At 36.4% G+C, this 14981-nt stretch overlaps 1 protein-coding gene across 1 annotated transcript in view; it reads right to left on the bottom strand.

Moving 5' to 3' along the window:
• Positions 1–1711: 1711 nt before the first annotated feature.
• PTDSS1 (phosphatidylserine synthase 1) overlaps positions 1712–14981 on the bottom strand; it is a 55025-nt gene continuing 41755 nt past the window's right edge. Inside the window, exons 10-13 of the mRNA XM_051970887.1 lie at positions 14582–14681; positions 8849–8917; positions 7493–7562; positions 1712–6413 (exon numbers count right to left, since the gene is read on the bottom strand). Coding sequence (XP_051826847.1) covers positions 6304–6413; positions 7493–7562; positions 8849–8917; positions 14582–14681 — 349 coding nt within the window. The 3' untranslated portion in view covers positions 1712–6303. The remainder of the gene's footprint in view (positions 6414–7492; positions 7563–8848; positions 8918–14581; positions 14682–14981) is intronic.

Genomic DNA, 14981 nt, shown 5'->3' with positions numbered 1-14981 from the left:
CTTGTTTGGTGTAGGGTAGTGTTTTAATGTTTTAGCCAATGAATCACCCCCAAAATACTGTTTTTTATTTGGAAAACCCTGGTAACTCAATAAGGCATTTCACTTTTATCTGTCCTTTAGAAATATTATTGGGGGTCCTGGCAGAGCAAACCCTAAGAAATTAGATCCATATGTACTCTACAATAAAAATCGGCCCTTACATTATTGCTGATCATAGGAATTCAGTGTTTATAATTTACATTCTTTCCCATACTTTTCTGTTTTTCAGAAGTGAAGAGCAGAGGTTTATGGCCTTCCCAGATCATAAATCAGATTCCTAAGGGCAGAAAGAGCTATAGGCTGCCCCCTGGTGTGAGGAATTGCCGCCCAAAGCTCAGCAGTCCCAGAGCAGAATCTTTACAAAAGCACTTGATCTCAAAACAAGATACAAAAGGGAATTTTGGAAACAGGAGTCTTGACTTTTAAAAGGGCAACGAAAAGTGATGTCAAATCCAGAGGCAGATTGTGCTTACCACGAGACACAAGAAAAAGCTCTGGGCTTGCTTAATGATGGGTTACACCTATTACTCTTTCCACTGAGGACATGTCCAGTTAATCACAAATGAAGCCAACATCTGGAGAGCTGCTTGGTGGTGTAACCATCTATAAAAGTTAGTCTGAGATCATCAGGCCCCAACTACTCTGGGGGTGGGGAAGAGGGAAAGAGGGAGTAGCAAGTTCCGGGCTGTCCGGTGCTACGACTGATGTAAGGGGGGAAACTAGGAGACGCTTACAATCACGACCGCCCATGTACTTGAGTCTTCAGATTGGCTGTTTATAACTTACCAGGTCCATGTCTCTTCTGCAATTATTCCAAGGACTTTTGCCTACCACAATAGAAGTTGAAATCTCTAAAGGGGATTTTTTGGGGAGGCAAGTTTTGCTTTCCCCAGGCTGAACCCTTAAAATCCATAATCATTCCCTCATGTGTGTAGTGAAAATGAATCAAGGTTTATTTTTGCTACGTTAGTGGGAATGATGTTTACAATCCAGATTTTCCAGTGGGCACTGCACTATATAAATCCAGCTTGTAATCTGATAGTATAATTAAAGCTATTGTATGCATACTTTATTCATGAAAATGCTTTTGGTTCTTTATTCCCACATTTTACTTTAAAAAAAAAAAAAAAAAGGCAAACCTTTTCCTGAGAAGAGCATAGTTGGACAACTTGAATAGTGACACGTCAGTTGTATTTAGTGTCGGGTAAGAGTCATGTGCTTGGTATCCTTGTTAAACCAAGGCACCAAAGCAGGATGAGCAGTCACCAGCAGAAGGGCTACATACCTCCACTACTCAAGAACTCTCTCACTGCTGAGGCGGCATTTATTTATTGGTGCTTCAATGTTTACAGGCATCCTGGAGCATGATTTCCAGGATCAGTAACAAAGAATTTAAGATAATTAATACTCAGGGCCCAATATTGTTCTGTGGCTGAGATGGTTGCATCAGCTATGAAAGCAAAGACCTCGGGCAATTTCTATTATGTGAATGATGCCCCTGTATTTCAGTCACATCTACAGGGAAAGGAACTGACTTGCCAACATCCTCTTCTTTGCTCCAAAAAGAAAATAATGCTGTTCTGTGGGCCAAGCGGTCATTTTTTAATGTTTACATTTAGAAAACATTCATATCCCCTTTCAAATCAGTCAGTTATTCTATATACAGTCTGAATTCAATTCAATGGGACATTTATTAAGCACCTACTATGTGCATTGCACTGCTCTAGGTACTGAGAACACAAGGATTAAACAAGACAAATTCCCTGCCCTCAAGGAGCTTACAATATAATAGGGGGTATGACAAATTCACAAATAATTATACATATAATATGATAAATGCATAGGATGATCCCAAAGTCATAGGCAATGAGACTCTTGGAAGGTGAGAACATTTATTGGAGGGGAGGGGGAGACTTGACAGAGGGGTCACAAGCTGGGCCTTAAAGAGAGAGAATTCAGTAGGCGGGAGATGTAGGCAGAGACCATTCCAAGCACAGGGCACAGCATGTACAAAAGGCATGCAGTCAAGTAGTCTGGTTTGGCTGGAATGCTAAGTGTGTAAAGAGGTGTGAGCTAGAAAGGACCCAGTCACATAAGGTCTTGAAGGCTAGCCTAAGGAGTTCTGTAATTTTTATTGTATGGGGCATGGGGAGCAATTGAAGGCTTCTGAGCAGAGGAATTTGAAAAGTAAAAAACTAGAAGCAGGGAGAACAGTAAGGACACAATTACAATACTTCTGGTGGGAACTAAACTGCCATTAACAACTACATCTATGCAATACACACTAGGATTACCCAGATAGATGTGGCAAGGGAGCTTTTAAACATGTTGAAAACCACAAAGTTATGTCAGGAGTGTGACAACAAACAGCAGAAACTGAGCTCCTGTATGGCAAGCAGCTTCAAAATTCATGTAGCAGGCTACAATGATGGAATGAATGGATTAAAAAAAAGTCACTAATTTGAGAGGTAGAGATTAAAGGCAGCATTAAATGAATAGCTTTTAGAATCATGGTGGTTCTTGCAGTTTAAGAATCCAAGTTGAAAAAATAAGTTCTGTCTAGTAAATTGTTTTTGTCCTTGAGCCGACATCAATACTGCCTGTTAAAATTCAAAAAACTTAACCAGAAAAGCAAAATAAAAGTTACCACCCACTCATTCATCTTATTTAACCAAAAAGAACATTACCAGGTCAACTAAAAGAAAAATCATAACCTTTTCTGATGGTAGTCCTCAATACTCTTCATACAATAGAATGAGGAATGTGATTTTTAAAAAATGGCCCATTCATCTTAGCCATCTCATTAGGATGTCATAAAAAGGATAAAATCAAAAGTACTAGACACACATGAGTAACACATACACTAATTTGTTCATCATTAATGAGCACCTACTATGTGCAAGGCACAGGGAGGGGAGTAATGTGCATTGCTTAATGAATCACTGCTAAATAGGGCTGAATTATTGTAAAAAGTGATTTCAATGTCAGAATTGATGAAAGGGAAATTTTCATAGTACATCCCTAGCACACCTATTGCTCCTTTTGAGAACATCACCTTTTGGAATGTTGTTAACATAAGCCATTTAAACAAAAAGAGGACAGAAGATCAGAACTTCTTTGCTAGTAGCTGAGTATAATTCATTTAGGCAATTAGGCACATGGATTTATTTTGGAACTCCACCTTTAAAGCTTTCTCACCATTGTTAGTGGTTAGTTTTCCCTGTTCACCTTGACTCTGTAGCTTTCTTCTCAGTGACTGGATAGAAATCAACAACCAACCCCATTCTGGATTGAATGAATTGACCAACAGAAATGGACAAAAGTAGTTTCCAATAGTCAAAACCAAATGCCAGATGAAAATGGTACTTGAAAGGCTTGTGAGTAGCCCCGAGGAAATCAATAATACCAAATATGCTCAGTATTTGGGAAAGAGCTTGATTTCATTTTTTATTAATTTCACTAACTTACCCTAACATACTGAGGAATTAGGCCTAATGAAAATGACAGACAATAATTTATTTTTCATGATCAAAATGAACAAAGCAATAAAACTTCCTGGCATCCCTATGAGATAAGTACACTAAATTTCATTTTATAAATGAGAAAAACAGACATGGGAAAAGTGGTAAGAGGCTATGGAAAGATTGGGGACAGGCAAAAAAACAAAAAACAAAAAACAAAAAACCCTAGCCGTTAACACTTTTTTGCAAATACCACTAACAGCGGAAAATGCATCAAAAATTCTCATTCATGTCTGGAACGAATGTTTCCACTCAAAAGTAGTCAATGTATGGCCCAGTGGAAATGGAATAAATGCTTTAAAATCAAATCACTTCAGCTATCAAGTGACAACTTTAAAGCATTGTATTCTATTTTTGGTAATGTGAAGTCCATATCCATGGAAACAGGAATGGAAAAGGCTGGTTTCAGCCAGTAGTGCTGCTGTAAGAACTGAAGGAAATCTTAACTGTGGTTTTGGCCAACTAGGGAAAGCACTTCTCTCACCCACCCCCCCAACCTCCATGTAAGTCATGAAAAACTCTTGCATGTAAGAAAAAAAAGCTTTAATTCAAAGAGGAAAAGAAGCATGGAAAGCATATGAGAACATTTCCTTTAACATTCTGCTACTTTTCTGGCTGTTCCAGGCTGAACTGGGGAAGAATGATCTCGGGGCTTTGCATTGTAGGGTATGATGAGATTTACCACCTGCTTAACAGGTGTCTACTTCTCTAATTTCCTCTGTTCCAAGTTTTAAAATGAAAAGAAGTCAGGCAAGAGGTTCTGGGACACAGAAACATGCTGCACTGGCAGCACATACATCACTAATCAGGAAAATTAACTTCCACATGCAGTCAGTGCTATGCCACATGCTTAGAGCAAAGGAGGGGTGATGGAAATGGGCACTGCACAATGTGGGAAGGAAAAATAAATGCATAAATATTGAAAATGTTTTTAGTTTTCTTCTGCCATCCTCATGTGTCATAACATTTAATATAGCTATAGTAGGGGGAAGGGAGAAACACTAGCTTCAAGTTCAAATAATTTAAATTGTACAACTGTCTATTTTAAAGAATAGACATTTGGTGGGCTATAGAAGTGCTCTAATAAAACTTGGACCTTTTTTCTTATTTTCAAACCTAGTTTGAGAATGGTACAAATTTGTTAAAAGTACTTAATAGCACACAGCTTGTGGCCAATCACTGTAACTTCCCTTTGTTAAACTTCTTACAATTAAGTTATCCCATGGACAATGTGTCTCCTGATGCTTGTGTACTTAACAAGTCTGGCTGTTAGACTGGTTGTTTGTGGCTCCACAACCAAGTCGTTTCTAAGAGGCACAGAGCACAGGAAGTGACCCCAGGTTCGCTTGATTCATTTAACCCTTTCACCTCGAAATTCTTTTGCAGAAAAAGAAAAACATGACCCATCTATTACTAAGAGTTTCCTGGTGGGGGAAGGAAAGAGTAAGAAGACATCTGAACATCTGTATTCTACAAGATGTGGGAACAAATGGATTTCTTTCAGCAAGCCTATATCTAAAGGTCAATGGTCAATCCCGAATGCATCAACCACTTATTAGGAAAAAACTCAATTTGATTGATGAAATCATCATTGTCATAAACAACAAAAATGTTGTTTATTTGTCATTGATCACTTGGAAAAGTTTGGAAACAGGCTAACATACTCATGTTACCTTATATGTCGATGGAAGTTACAGTAATTTCTTAGAAGTAGATTAAAGATCCATTTGAATTTCTAAAGAAATTAGTGATTTTGTAGAGGCAGTTTTTAAACTAGGCCTTTTAATGACCTTTAACAGAAACTGATTTATTTAAAAGTGGAATCCAGTAGAAGTGAAGGTGAACTATAAGGATTAATATTCTATAAAATATGGTAAAGATGATGGATAATATACTTACCAGCATCTCCCATGTGACTAAAAGATACACTTAATGCCAGTCATTACACCATGGAAAGAAAACAAGATAGGATAAAATGTAAAAGGCACCTGGTTGTGGACAGAAACCATCGGTCACTGCCTTTGTAACAAGGTTGCTTATATGTTGTAGAGAAGGCTGAACAAAGGGTATTCTGCATGGAACAACAAAAGAGGCTGGGCCTGAAGCCCAATATCCTCTCTGACAAGTCATGGATTTGACATGTGAGTAGTTGTGTTTTTAAGGAAGCCTTATCAGTGACAACAAAAATGCCCCCTTTTTTTCCCTAAAGAGAAAAGATTCCCACAAAGGCTACAGAAGCTTTATGTGTTGCCAATGAAGAATAGTTGACAGCAGAGAGGCATAAAGAAATCCAACCAAAGTATAAAAACAAAGTGACTGATTGAAAAACAAAACTGGTGACAGGTCCATTCCCCTTGGGGCTCATGCTCTTTTTCCAAAGGAAAAAATTTAAGATGGATCCAACACTAAAACTGCTCTTGGCAAGGGTGAAGAAACAGCTCCACCTCCCTTTGGACACACTTTATCTCTCCCAGGGAAAGATGGGAGCGAAACAGAAGATGGAAGAGACTGGAAAATGGCAAGGGGTGGCAAGCAATGATCTGAAATATAGGATCCATGTGAAAGAGGAAATGAGCCTTCCTTCAAGGGTTTCCCCACCCCAAGTCAACCCTCATATCCCTTGGCTGGTTTTCTCTACACATATTATCCTTTTAACAGGGAAATCAGAACCAATCCAGTGTCACTCTCAATTCTAGGCACTCTGGAACATCTTTGATAAACAAGGGTTTTGTTTTCTATTTTATTATTTCTTGCCAACTCCATTGGTTACTTTTGCTTTAGAATGGCGATTCCTTCTTCTGGAAGAATGGCTTTCACTATTCCCCGAATGTTTGGGTGGACTCTCTTCAGTACCTAGCAAAGGAATCACAATACATTGTCATTTCCCAAGACCTAGTTCAAAATGCATTCTCTTGTGATTACTGGATTTCCTTTCCTTGAATCGCTAATGCCAAAGAGACGAAAGCTACTTAGCTGATACTAGCACTCCATCTAGTGGCCAAATGAATAAATTTAGAGATAGCAACTCCAAGATTAATTAGAAGCTCACAGAATTGTAGGAATTAAGAAGCTATCTTAGAAATCACTTAGCCCCATCTCTTTCTGCTATGTAGGACAAAACTAAGGTCCAGAGAGGTTAAATGTCTTGCAGATAGTCAACATCATATTTCTATGGCATCACCCTCTGTCCTATTTGCTTCACTATCATGCTAAATAACTCTGATGCCTTAAGAAAAATTTTAAGTCATTTCTACAGCTAGAATGCTCTGTAGATCAGATATGTGCAAGACTAGGGATGGGTTGTAAATGTATTTTATGGAGCAAGGGGCAATTAAAAACAAACCTCTCAGTCATTCCTTAAGCCATATATGGTAAATATCCGTAATCCCATTCCCCCCAAAACCAATAATCTAGATCACTCTTGGACTAAAGATTGACCAAAATTTCAGGACTTTATTTGATGTGCATAAGTCTTCTTATTCCTTCCTCACTGTAATCGTAAAGTACCTACTATGGATGAAGCATTTATATTAGGTGGACTGATGGATAAGAAAATTTTTTTTAAAAATCTCTGCCCTTATGGAGTTTACTGTATCATTTAGAAAATGTGGAAATGACCACATTATTTTCCCTTATAATACTTCAATATTTTTATCTAGTACCCACTATCAAAAAACAAACAAAAGCACTACGAATGACCACTCTCATAACCTACACAATGATCCTACTGTTAGGGGTATTTAACGGAAGTGATGCTCCAGAAAAGTATTCAGCACCTCTTTGAATATTTGAAAATCTATAGCAGTATCAGGGGTGGCTTTAATTAATGGAGAAAAGACACTATTAATAAGTCTTTTTGTTTGTTTTAAACAAAATACAGGACCCAGTTTAAAAAAAAAAAGTCTTAAATAATCAGACATTAAAAAGAATACCTTTTGTAAACTTAGAATGAAGCCAGGAGACATCTGAATTGTAAGGGCTGTCTTCACACTCAGAATATGTCTAAGGAAAAAAAGAGAAACTTTGTTAAGTGTTGTCTTTACTTCCAGGGAGGCATGGTAAAAAGCATTAGTCAGGATGCTGTCCATTCAAGTTACAATCTTTGTACTCAGTGTGTAAGTACTGTACAACAAAGGGAAAATAAATTACTGCACATTCTTCCCTACAAGTATAAAAATACAAACCTTAGAGATGCGAGACCATAAATTATTAAAGCACATTAAGTGCAGTCTACTCATTTCAGAGAAGAGAAAAGTGCAGAGAAATGAATCACCTAAGAAAATATGATAACCTAGTTCAGGCACTAGGTTTAGCTGTGAGAATGCAGTTACCCAAGTTGGTGTCTTTGACTAATAGCTTATAAAGGGAGGGAAAAAAAAAGATTCAAAGATATTCTTATTGCATTTAAAACCCCCCCACAGGGGGCAGCTAAATGGTGCATTGGATACAGTACCAGCCCTGAAGTTAGGAGGACCTGAGATCAAATCTGGCCTCAGACACTTAAAGGTCCCTAGTTGTGGGACTCTGGGCAAGTCACTTAACACCAAATGCCTCAGCAAAAAAAAAAAAAAAAAAAAAAAAAACCCACACACCTTAGTTATGAATAGTGCTTTATTAGCACTTAACAGATCTTAACTCTTAATTCACTCATTTGATCCTCATGCCACTGGGGAGATTGGCACTGTAGAGTTATCCTGCATTTAGAGATAATGAAACTGAAGCAGAGAGAGGTAAAATAATTTGCCCAATTGACAAAGTGAGATGAGTAGAGCGGTAAGAGCTAGGAACCAGATAACTGGTTCTGGCTCCAATATTGTTTCTATTACTTGTGTAAGTATTATATAAATTCCAAATTGCAGCTTAAGAATAGCTTAAAAATGATAAATCACTGGAAAGACAATTCCCTCCATGAACACACAGCTTCTTGAAAATATTCTTGTGGACAATTCTCATGAGATGGATACTGGCAATGATCACCACCACCAAAATAATTCACTTAATACTGTGCGTTAGGGTTTATAGAATACTCTCCTCACAATATCTGTCCAGGACAAATCAGGCAAGTAGGATTTTCTTACTTTACAGCTAAGGAAACTGGACCTCTGAGAGTACATGTCCTAAGTACCTGAAGTTAGACACCCGGCCCTCTTTATAACTCCAAATCCCACTGTGTAGTCCTGATAAGGATTGTTTCCCTTGATTACACAATTAAGTTCCCAAATTAAAGTCTTACACAAAAGGGGATCACTCAAAGAAAATATGTATCATCACTCTCTTCTATCTTATACCTTTTCTCGGTGACCACAGTGCTCTGCATACCAAACCATACCATACAAGCACAGGAAAGTAGTAAAAGCCTGTGAATAAAAAACAAATTAAAAAAATTTACAAATGACTAGGCATAAGTACTTGGCATGTGTGCATGAATACACACTGTATTTAGAATAGTTAAACAGAGTACAATGAAATCAATCTTCTTCCTTATTTTTTCATCTTTTTTTTTTGTTTGAATTACCATAGTATGAAAGCTCCCTTCCTTCATTTAAAAAAAAAAAAAAAATACAACTGCCAAGTTGTATACATTGTATACAATTTCTGCCAAGACATTTAGAAGATCTATGTTGAAATATAAAGTCTTCAGAATAGACAACAAAGCAAATCAGTCTAAAAGGATAAATACATAGGCTAAGTCCTCCCTTCCTTCAATCCCTTTTCATTTCAAGCTCAAAAGCTTTTTCTAAGTTTTTTTCCCCACTTAGTTTTCTGCTTCCATTCTAATTTTGTCTGCATTCGTTTTATTTGTACAAAATCTTTTATATTTAATAGAATCAAAATAATCTATTTTGGATTTCATAATGTTCTCTAGTACTTCTTTGGCAATAAATTCCTTCCTTCTCCACAGATCTGTGAGGTAAACTATCCTATGTTCTTCTAATTTGCTTATACTATCACCCTTTATGTCTAAATTATGAACCCATTTTGACCTGGTATAGGATGTTAGGTGTGATTCAATGCCTAGTTTCTACCATACTATTTTTCAATTCTCCCAACAATTTTTGTCAAATAGTTGACTTCTTATGGGGTCTTTGGGTTAATCAAACACCTATTCCAGTCATCAACTACTCTTTTTCTTAGCCAGTACCAAATGGTTTTGATGACTATGGCTTTATAATATAATTTTAGTCTGGTACAGCTGAGCCACCTTCACTTGCATTTTTTCCCATTAATTTCCTTGAAATTCTTGACCTTTTGTTCTTCCAGATGAACTTTGTTACTATTTTTTCTAGCTCTATAAAGGAATTTCTTGGCAGTTTGATTGGTATGGCACTGAAAAACATTAATTTAGGTAGATGGTCATTTTTATTATATTAAATCAGCCTACTCAGAAGCTCTTAATATTCTTCCAATTGTTTAGATCTAACTTTGTGTGGAAAGTCATTTTGTAATTGTGTTCATATAGTTCCTGACTTTGTCTTGGCAGGTAAGACTCCCAAACATTTTATATTATCTACAGTTATTTTAAATGGAATTTCTCTGTTATCTCTTGCTCCTGAACTTTATTTGTAACATACAAAACTGCTGATGATTTATGTGATTTATTTTGAATCCTGAAATTTTGCTAAAGTTGTTAATTGTTTCTAGTAGTTTTTTAGTTGATTCTCCAGGATTTTCTAAGCATACCATCATCATTGGCAAAGAATGAGAATTACCTACTCTAATTCCATTTTTTTTTCTTCTGTTATTGTTAAACCTAACATTTCTAAAACAATACTGAATACTAATGGTGATAGTGGGTAATCTTGTTTAACCCACTGATCTTATTGCAAATCTAAATCTCCTCTCATTCATTTCTGCTCGGCATTCCTTAGTAGTAATAAAAACTACACTATCTTTATCCCCAAACTAGAAGACAACTCCCCCAATTTATGCCACTTTCTTTTTTAGATTGAATAATCCAAATGTGTTTAACTTTTTATGGAATTAGAATTTTAAAGATGGAAGTAATTTTGGATCATTTCTAGTCTCTTACTTTAAAAAAATGAAGGGAAAAAAAAAAAAAAAAAGCCCTGCAACAGATGAGTAAATCTAGGTTTCTAAGTCAAAGTTGAATGTGCATCAAACTTTTGGTTTTGTTAGGCAATGATTTCTTTAGGAAAAGGCAATATCTTTATCCAAACAATCACTGGCAGTATGTCTCCATCATATCCAATGCTTACAATGCTGGACAGATGTTAGAAATGTTGGACTAAGCATCAAGAGCTATGTAACCTGTTTTCTGGTTTTTGTCCATAGCATGGTCCTAATTGGCAAGTGGAATAAATGAGAGATAAGACAAGGTATCTTGTTCATTCTTCATTTGCCCTATCTTTAAAATGAGGATAATGACATTTGACTCCTTTCTCAAAGAGGTGTTAGAATGACAGATACATCAATGGGAAGCCTATCTTCCATGTAAGAAAAGAAACTATGACTATGACAAGCATTCTGCCATGCCATGTGTACAAGATGAAGCTGGCTAAATAAAAACTTGATGTGTTAAGGCTAAAAATAAAAATTAGGTAATGAGTTTGAAAATTCTATTAAAAGATGCCATTTTGAAGCTATTGATTAATGATCATAAGATACTCATGTTTTTGCAAGCATTCATTAAAGTGATTTCTTTGTGCCAGGTACAGTGCTAGGTGTGAAGAATCATACTACCTTCCCTCAAGGAGATATACATTCTCTCAGGAGAAAAACATGTAGTATAAGTACATATAAGAGTTGTTAGTATAAGTACATATAAGACAGCTTCAAAAGGAAGACCACTAGCAGTAGGGGAGATTAGCAAAGGCTAATAATAAAAGATGGTCTCTGAGATGAGTCTTTGAGAAAGTAAGGGATTCTATGAACTAGAGGTAAGGAGGAGGCTTGGGGGCCAGCCAGTGCAATGACTCCAGAGATGGGTTGAAATATGGTATGTGAGACATAGCAAGGTCTTTTTACTTACAAGGTAGATTGGGGAAAGGGAGTCATGAATTCACAGTAATTGTGAAAGATTTTTAACAGCTAAACAAATACAGTTATATTTCATTTTAGAGGCAATAGGAAAATACTTCAGACTGAGTAGTGACTCAAGGAAACATTCGATTAAGGGATATTACTCTGGTAACTTTTTGGAGCAAGGAAAGAAGTAGAAAGCTATGTTAGTCAGTAAGGCCAATTAGGAAGCCATTTCAATAAGACAGGTGAAAGATGACAAGTACCTGAACTACGGTTATTGGCTGTGTAAGAGGTTAGGATGGAACAGAAGAGAGAGATGCTATGGATATACTAGTAAAAAGACTAAAATTAAAATTAACTAGAAATGTGAGGTGGTTTAGAATAGTGAAGATTCAAAGATTACGCCAAAGTTAAAAATCTAGGAAATTGGAAGGGTGGTGGATACCCTCAACAGGGAATACTTTAAATATGTACATCTGAAAGAAGGGTTAGTTTTGGGGGCAAGTGAATTAATCTATTTTGGACATGGTGAATTTGTGATGTCTATGGGATATATAGTTCGAAATGTCCTACAAATAGATAGTGATGCAGGATAGAAACTCAAGGCAGAGACTGGGACAGATCTGGTGATATATGCCTAAAGATGGCAAATAAACTCCAGAAAGTTGGTCAAGTCACCAAGTAAGAGTGCAGAGAGGAAAGGACCAATAATAGGTTCTTAAGGGGATGTGGACATTTACAGTGATGTGGGTGTTAAAGCAATAAAGCAAGTGATGGATTAGTTGGACATGGAAAAAGGAAAACCAAGAGAGAATGGTTTTAGGAAAATCTAAAAAAGAAAAAATTGCAACAATAATATTAAATGTTACCAAAAGATCGAGAGAGGAAGCTTGAAAAAATACTATCAGATTTGGCAAATAAGGTATCTGTGATAACTTTGAAGAGAGTGATTTCATTTGAGTGATGTAATCAGAAGCTAGAGTGCAGAGTTGAAAAATGAAAGGTGAGGAAGTGGAGGCAATGAATGTAAATACCTTTTTTAGTTTGATTAAGACAGAGAAGAGAAATAACATGATAGTTGAGGAGATGCCTATAACTAATAAACTTTTTTAAAGACAGAAATGTGGATATGTTTGTAAACAGAAAAAAGCACAAGGAAGGTGCTTTGAGGAAGATGCCAAAAGTTAAAGAGGAAAAGACAACAGAGAGGTAATGTACTGGGGGGCAGGAAGGGATGAGATTAAAGGATCATATAGAAGAGGTGGCCTTGGCATGAAGGCAACTGTCTCATTATTAAGGAATTTTAATTTTACAAAGTATTCTTCCTCATAGCAACCATGTGATGTAAATAGTATAAATATCAATTTAATGAACCAAGACACTCACATATTCAAGAGACTAAGTTTCAAAGTCCGGTTTTGTGATGACCGCATCAGCACCCTGATCAGCCGGAGTCAGGATAAGCAAAAGTCCTTAGTCTTTATTCTTGGTCTTTAGGGGTAGAAGTGAAGGGGATGGAAGCAGAATCTCCCCAACTTCCTTCTTCCTCGTCAACCACCAAAGTGATTTTGGGCTAGTCTTACTCCACCCCCTAGTCCCTCCTACAGTCCTCTGTATACACCAATCATAGAGCCAGCACAGGATAGTGGGAAGGGCCATTTTCCAAGCATATGTCCATAGAGCATTGTCTAATCAGTAGTTAGCCTCAAGTGCTTGAACCGATCTCAGTGCATCAACTCATCAGCCCTCTAGTCGGTTTGAATGAAAGGTCTAGGGCACTGTCAGATATTTACAGCCTGGCACAAAGTAGGGGCTTAAATAAATGTTTGCTGAATAAATGGTTTACCTTACAAGATAGGTCACAAAACACATTGTTGTTACTGACAAACTTACCAAATCCAGGGAAAGACAAGAGAGATCCATTTTAGTTTTGTCATAAGAGACAAAAGCCTATAATTCATGGGTTTGCCCTCACAACCTGTGGAAGCTTACGCAAGAACCCACTAATTTGTCAAAGCCATAATATAAAATAGCAATTGCACAGGTCTCCTCTTTGTTTAGAGAAAAGAGAAGAAAAAGAAAAAAAAGATCCAGACTATAGGTGATCCTAAACATAACCACCAGCTAAAGCTATGCAGTAATTTTAGCTTTCATTGTATGGTAATGAACATTTATATTTATAATAACTGATCACTACCCAACTGTTACTGACCAATTTACTTGGCTCTCATGGAGAATTTTGGGAAATACAAAGTGCCTACTCCAGAGAGTCTTTTTTTTTTTTTTTTTTTTTTAAAGAAGTCCAAGGGGCAAAAGGTTTTGCTTGTTGAATAATATTTAAATCACACTTTAGTGTTAGAGGACAGCTCTGATCTTTATTAAAATTTGTAGATCTGAAAAACCAACAACAGTCTATTTTTATGTTTTCTCATTAATCAGTCAATTTTCTCTAAAAGAGCATAATCTGCTTGGAAACACACACACACACACACAATTAACTATCAATATAAGGCAGTATCTACTAAAAGTTAAATAAGTGTTAATGTTAAGTGGTATGGAAATTCACAGAGGAGTACGAGTTTTGGAGAAGGGAATTGGGGAAAGGTTTGTGCCTAGTCACTTTTCATAGACAGGAGGCCACAGCAGCCTATATTGCAACTGCCTGTTGCTCCCATGTCTAAGCAGGTGATAATGATTACAATAAGCAGTTAATGATTACAATAAGCAGTTTATGGCAAGAAGATGTCATGTTATTGTCTGGTATTTACTTTCAGCTGCCTCAAGATCTCCTTTAATCAAGGAATGGGTATCTTTTTAACCTGTATTATAGTCTACTATGAATTGACTCTACGTCACTGTTTTACTCATCAACTTTTAAATACCTCAATTGTTTAAGGCCAGTCTTAAGACTTTCAAGTAGATTTTTTTTCTATACATTTCTTGTGATAGGTTCCTGAGGAATGTTTTTTAGAGAGGAGTTTTTGAGCTCTACAATTGTAGACTGGTGTTCAGTGTTACGCTGAACAAAAATAACTTACCACACAAAGAAGCCAAAGTATGACATAAAGTATTTGAGTTTTGGAGAAGAGATCTTGCCCAAATTTTATGCAAACAATTGCTTCCAGGAAACCAATGACTCTAAAAGACAAAGAAAAAAAAAAGTTAAGTCTTTTGCCATCTTTTCCCAGAGCACAAGAATTAGATAGAGTATTTATAAGTATTTATTTGTCTCTGTGTATAAAAACATACAAGTCTAGTCTATTGCTATTTTCTCTAGAAATAGAAAAACAAAATTAAACTTATTACCCAGATCAGTCTAGAAGCAGAGACTTTTAAAAAAAAATTTATTAGTTTTTGACATTTACTTTAATAATACTTCGATTTTCAATTTTTCCTCCTCCTTACCCCACCTAAAGATGACCATTAATTTGATAAAGG

The sequence above is a fragment of the Antechinus flavipes genome, chromosome 1 (genome assembly GCF_016432865.1).
Source record: "Antechinus flavipes isolate AdamAnt ecotype Samford, QLD, Australia chromosome 1, AdamAnt_v2, whole genome shotgun sequence".
Taxonomy (NCBI): Eukaryota; Metazoa; Chordata; class Mammalia; order Dasyuromorphia; family Dasyuridae; genus Antechinus; species Antechinus flavipes.
This window is presented reverse-complemented; position numbering and strand designations above follow the sequence as displayed.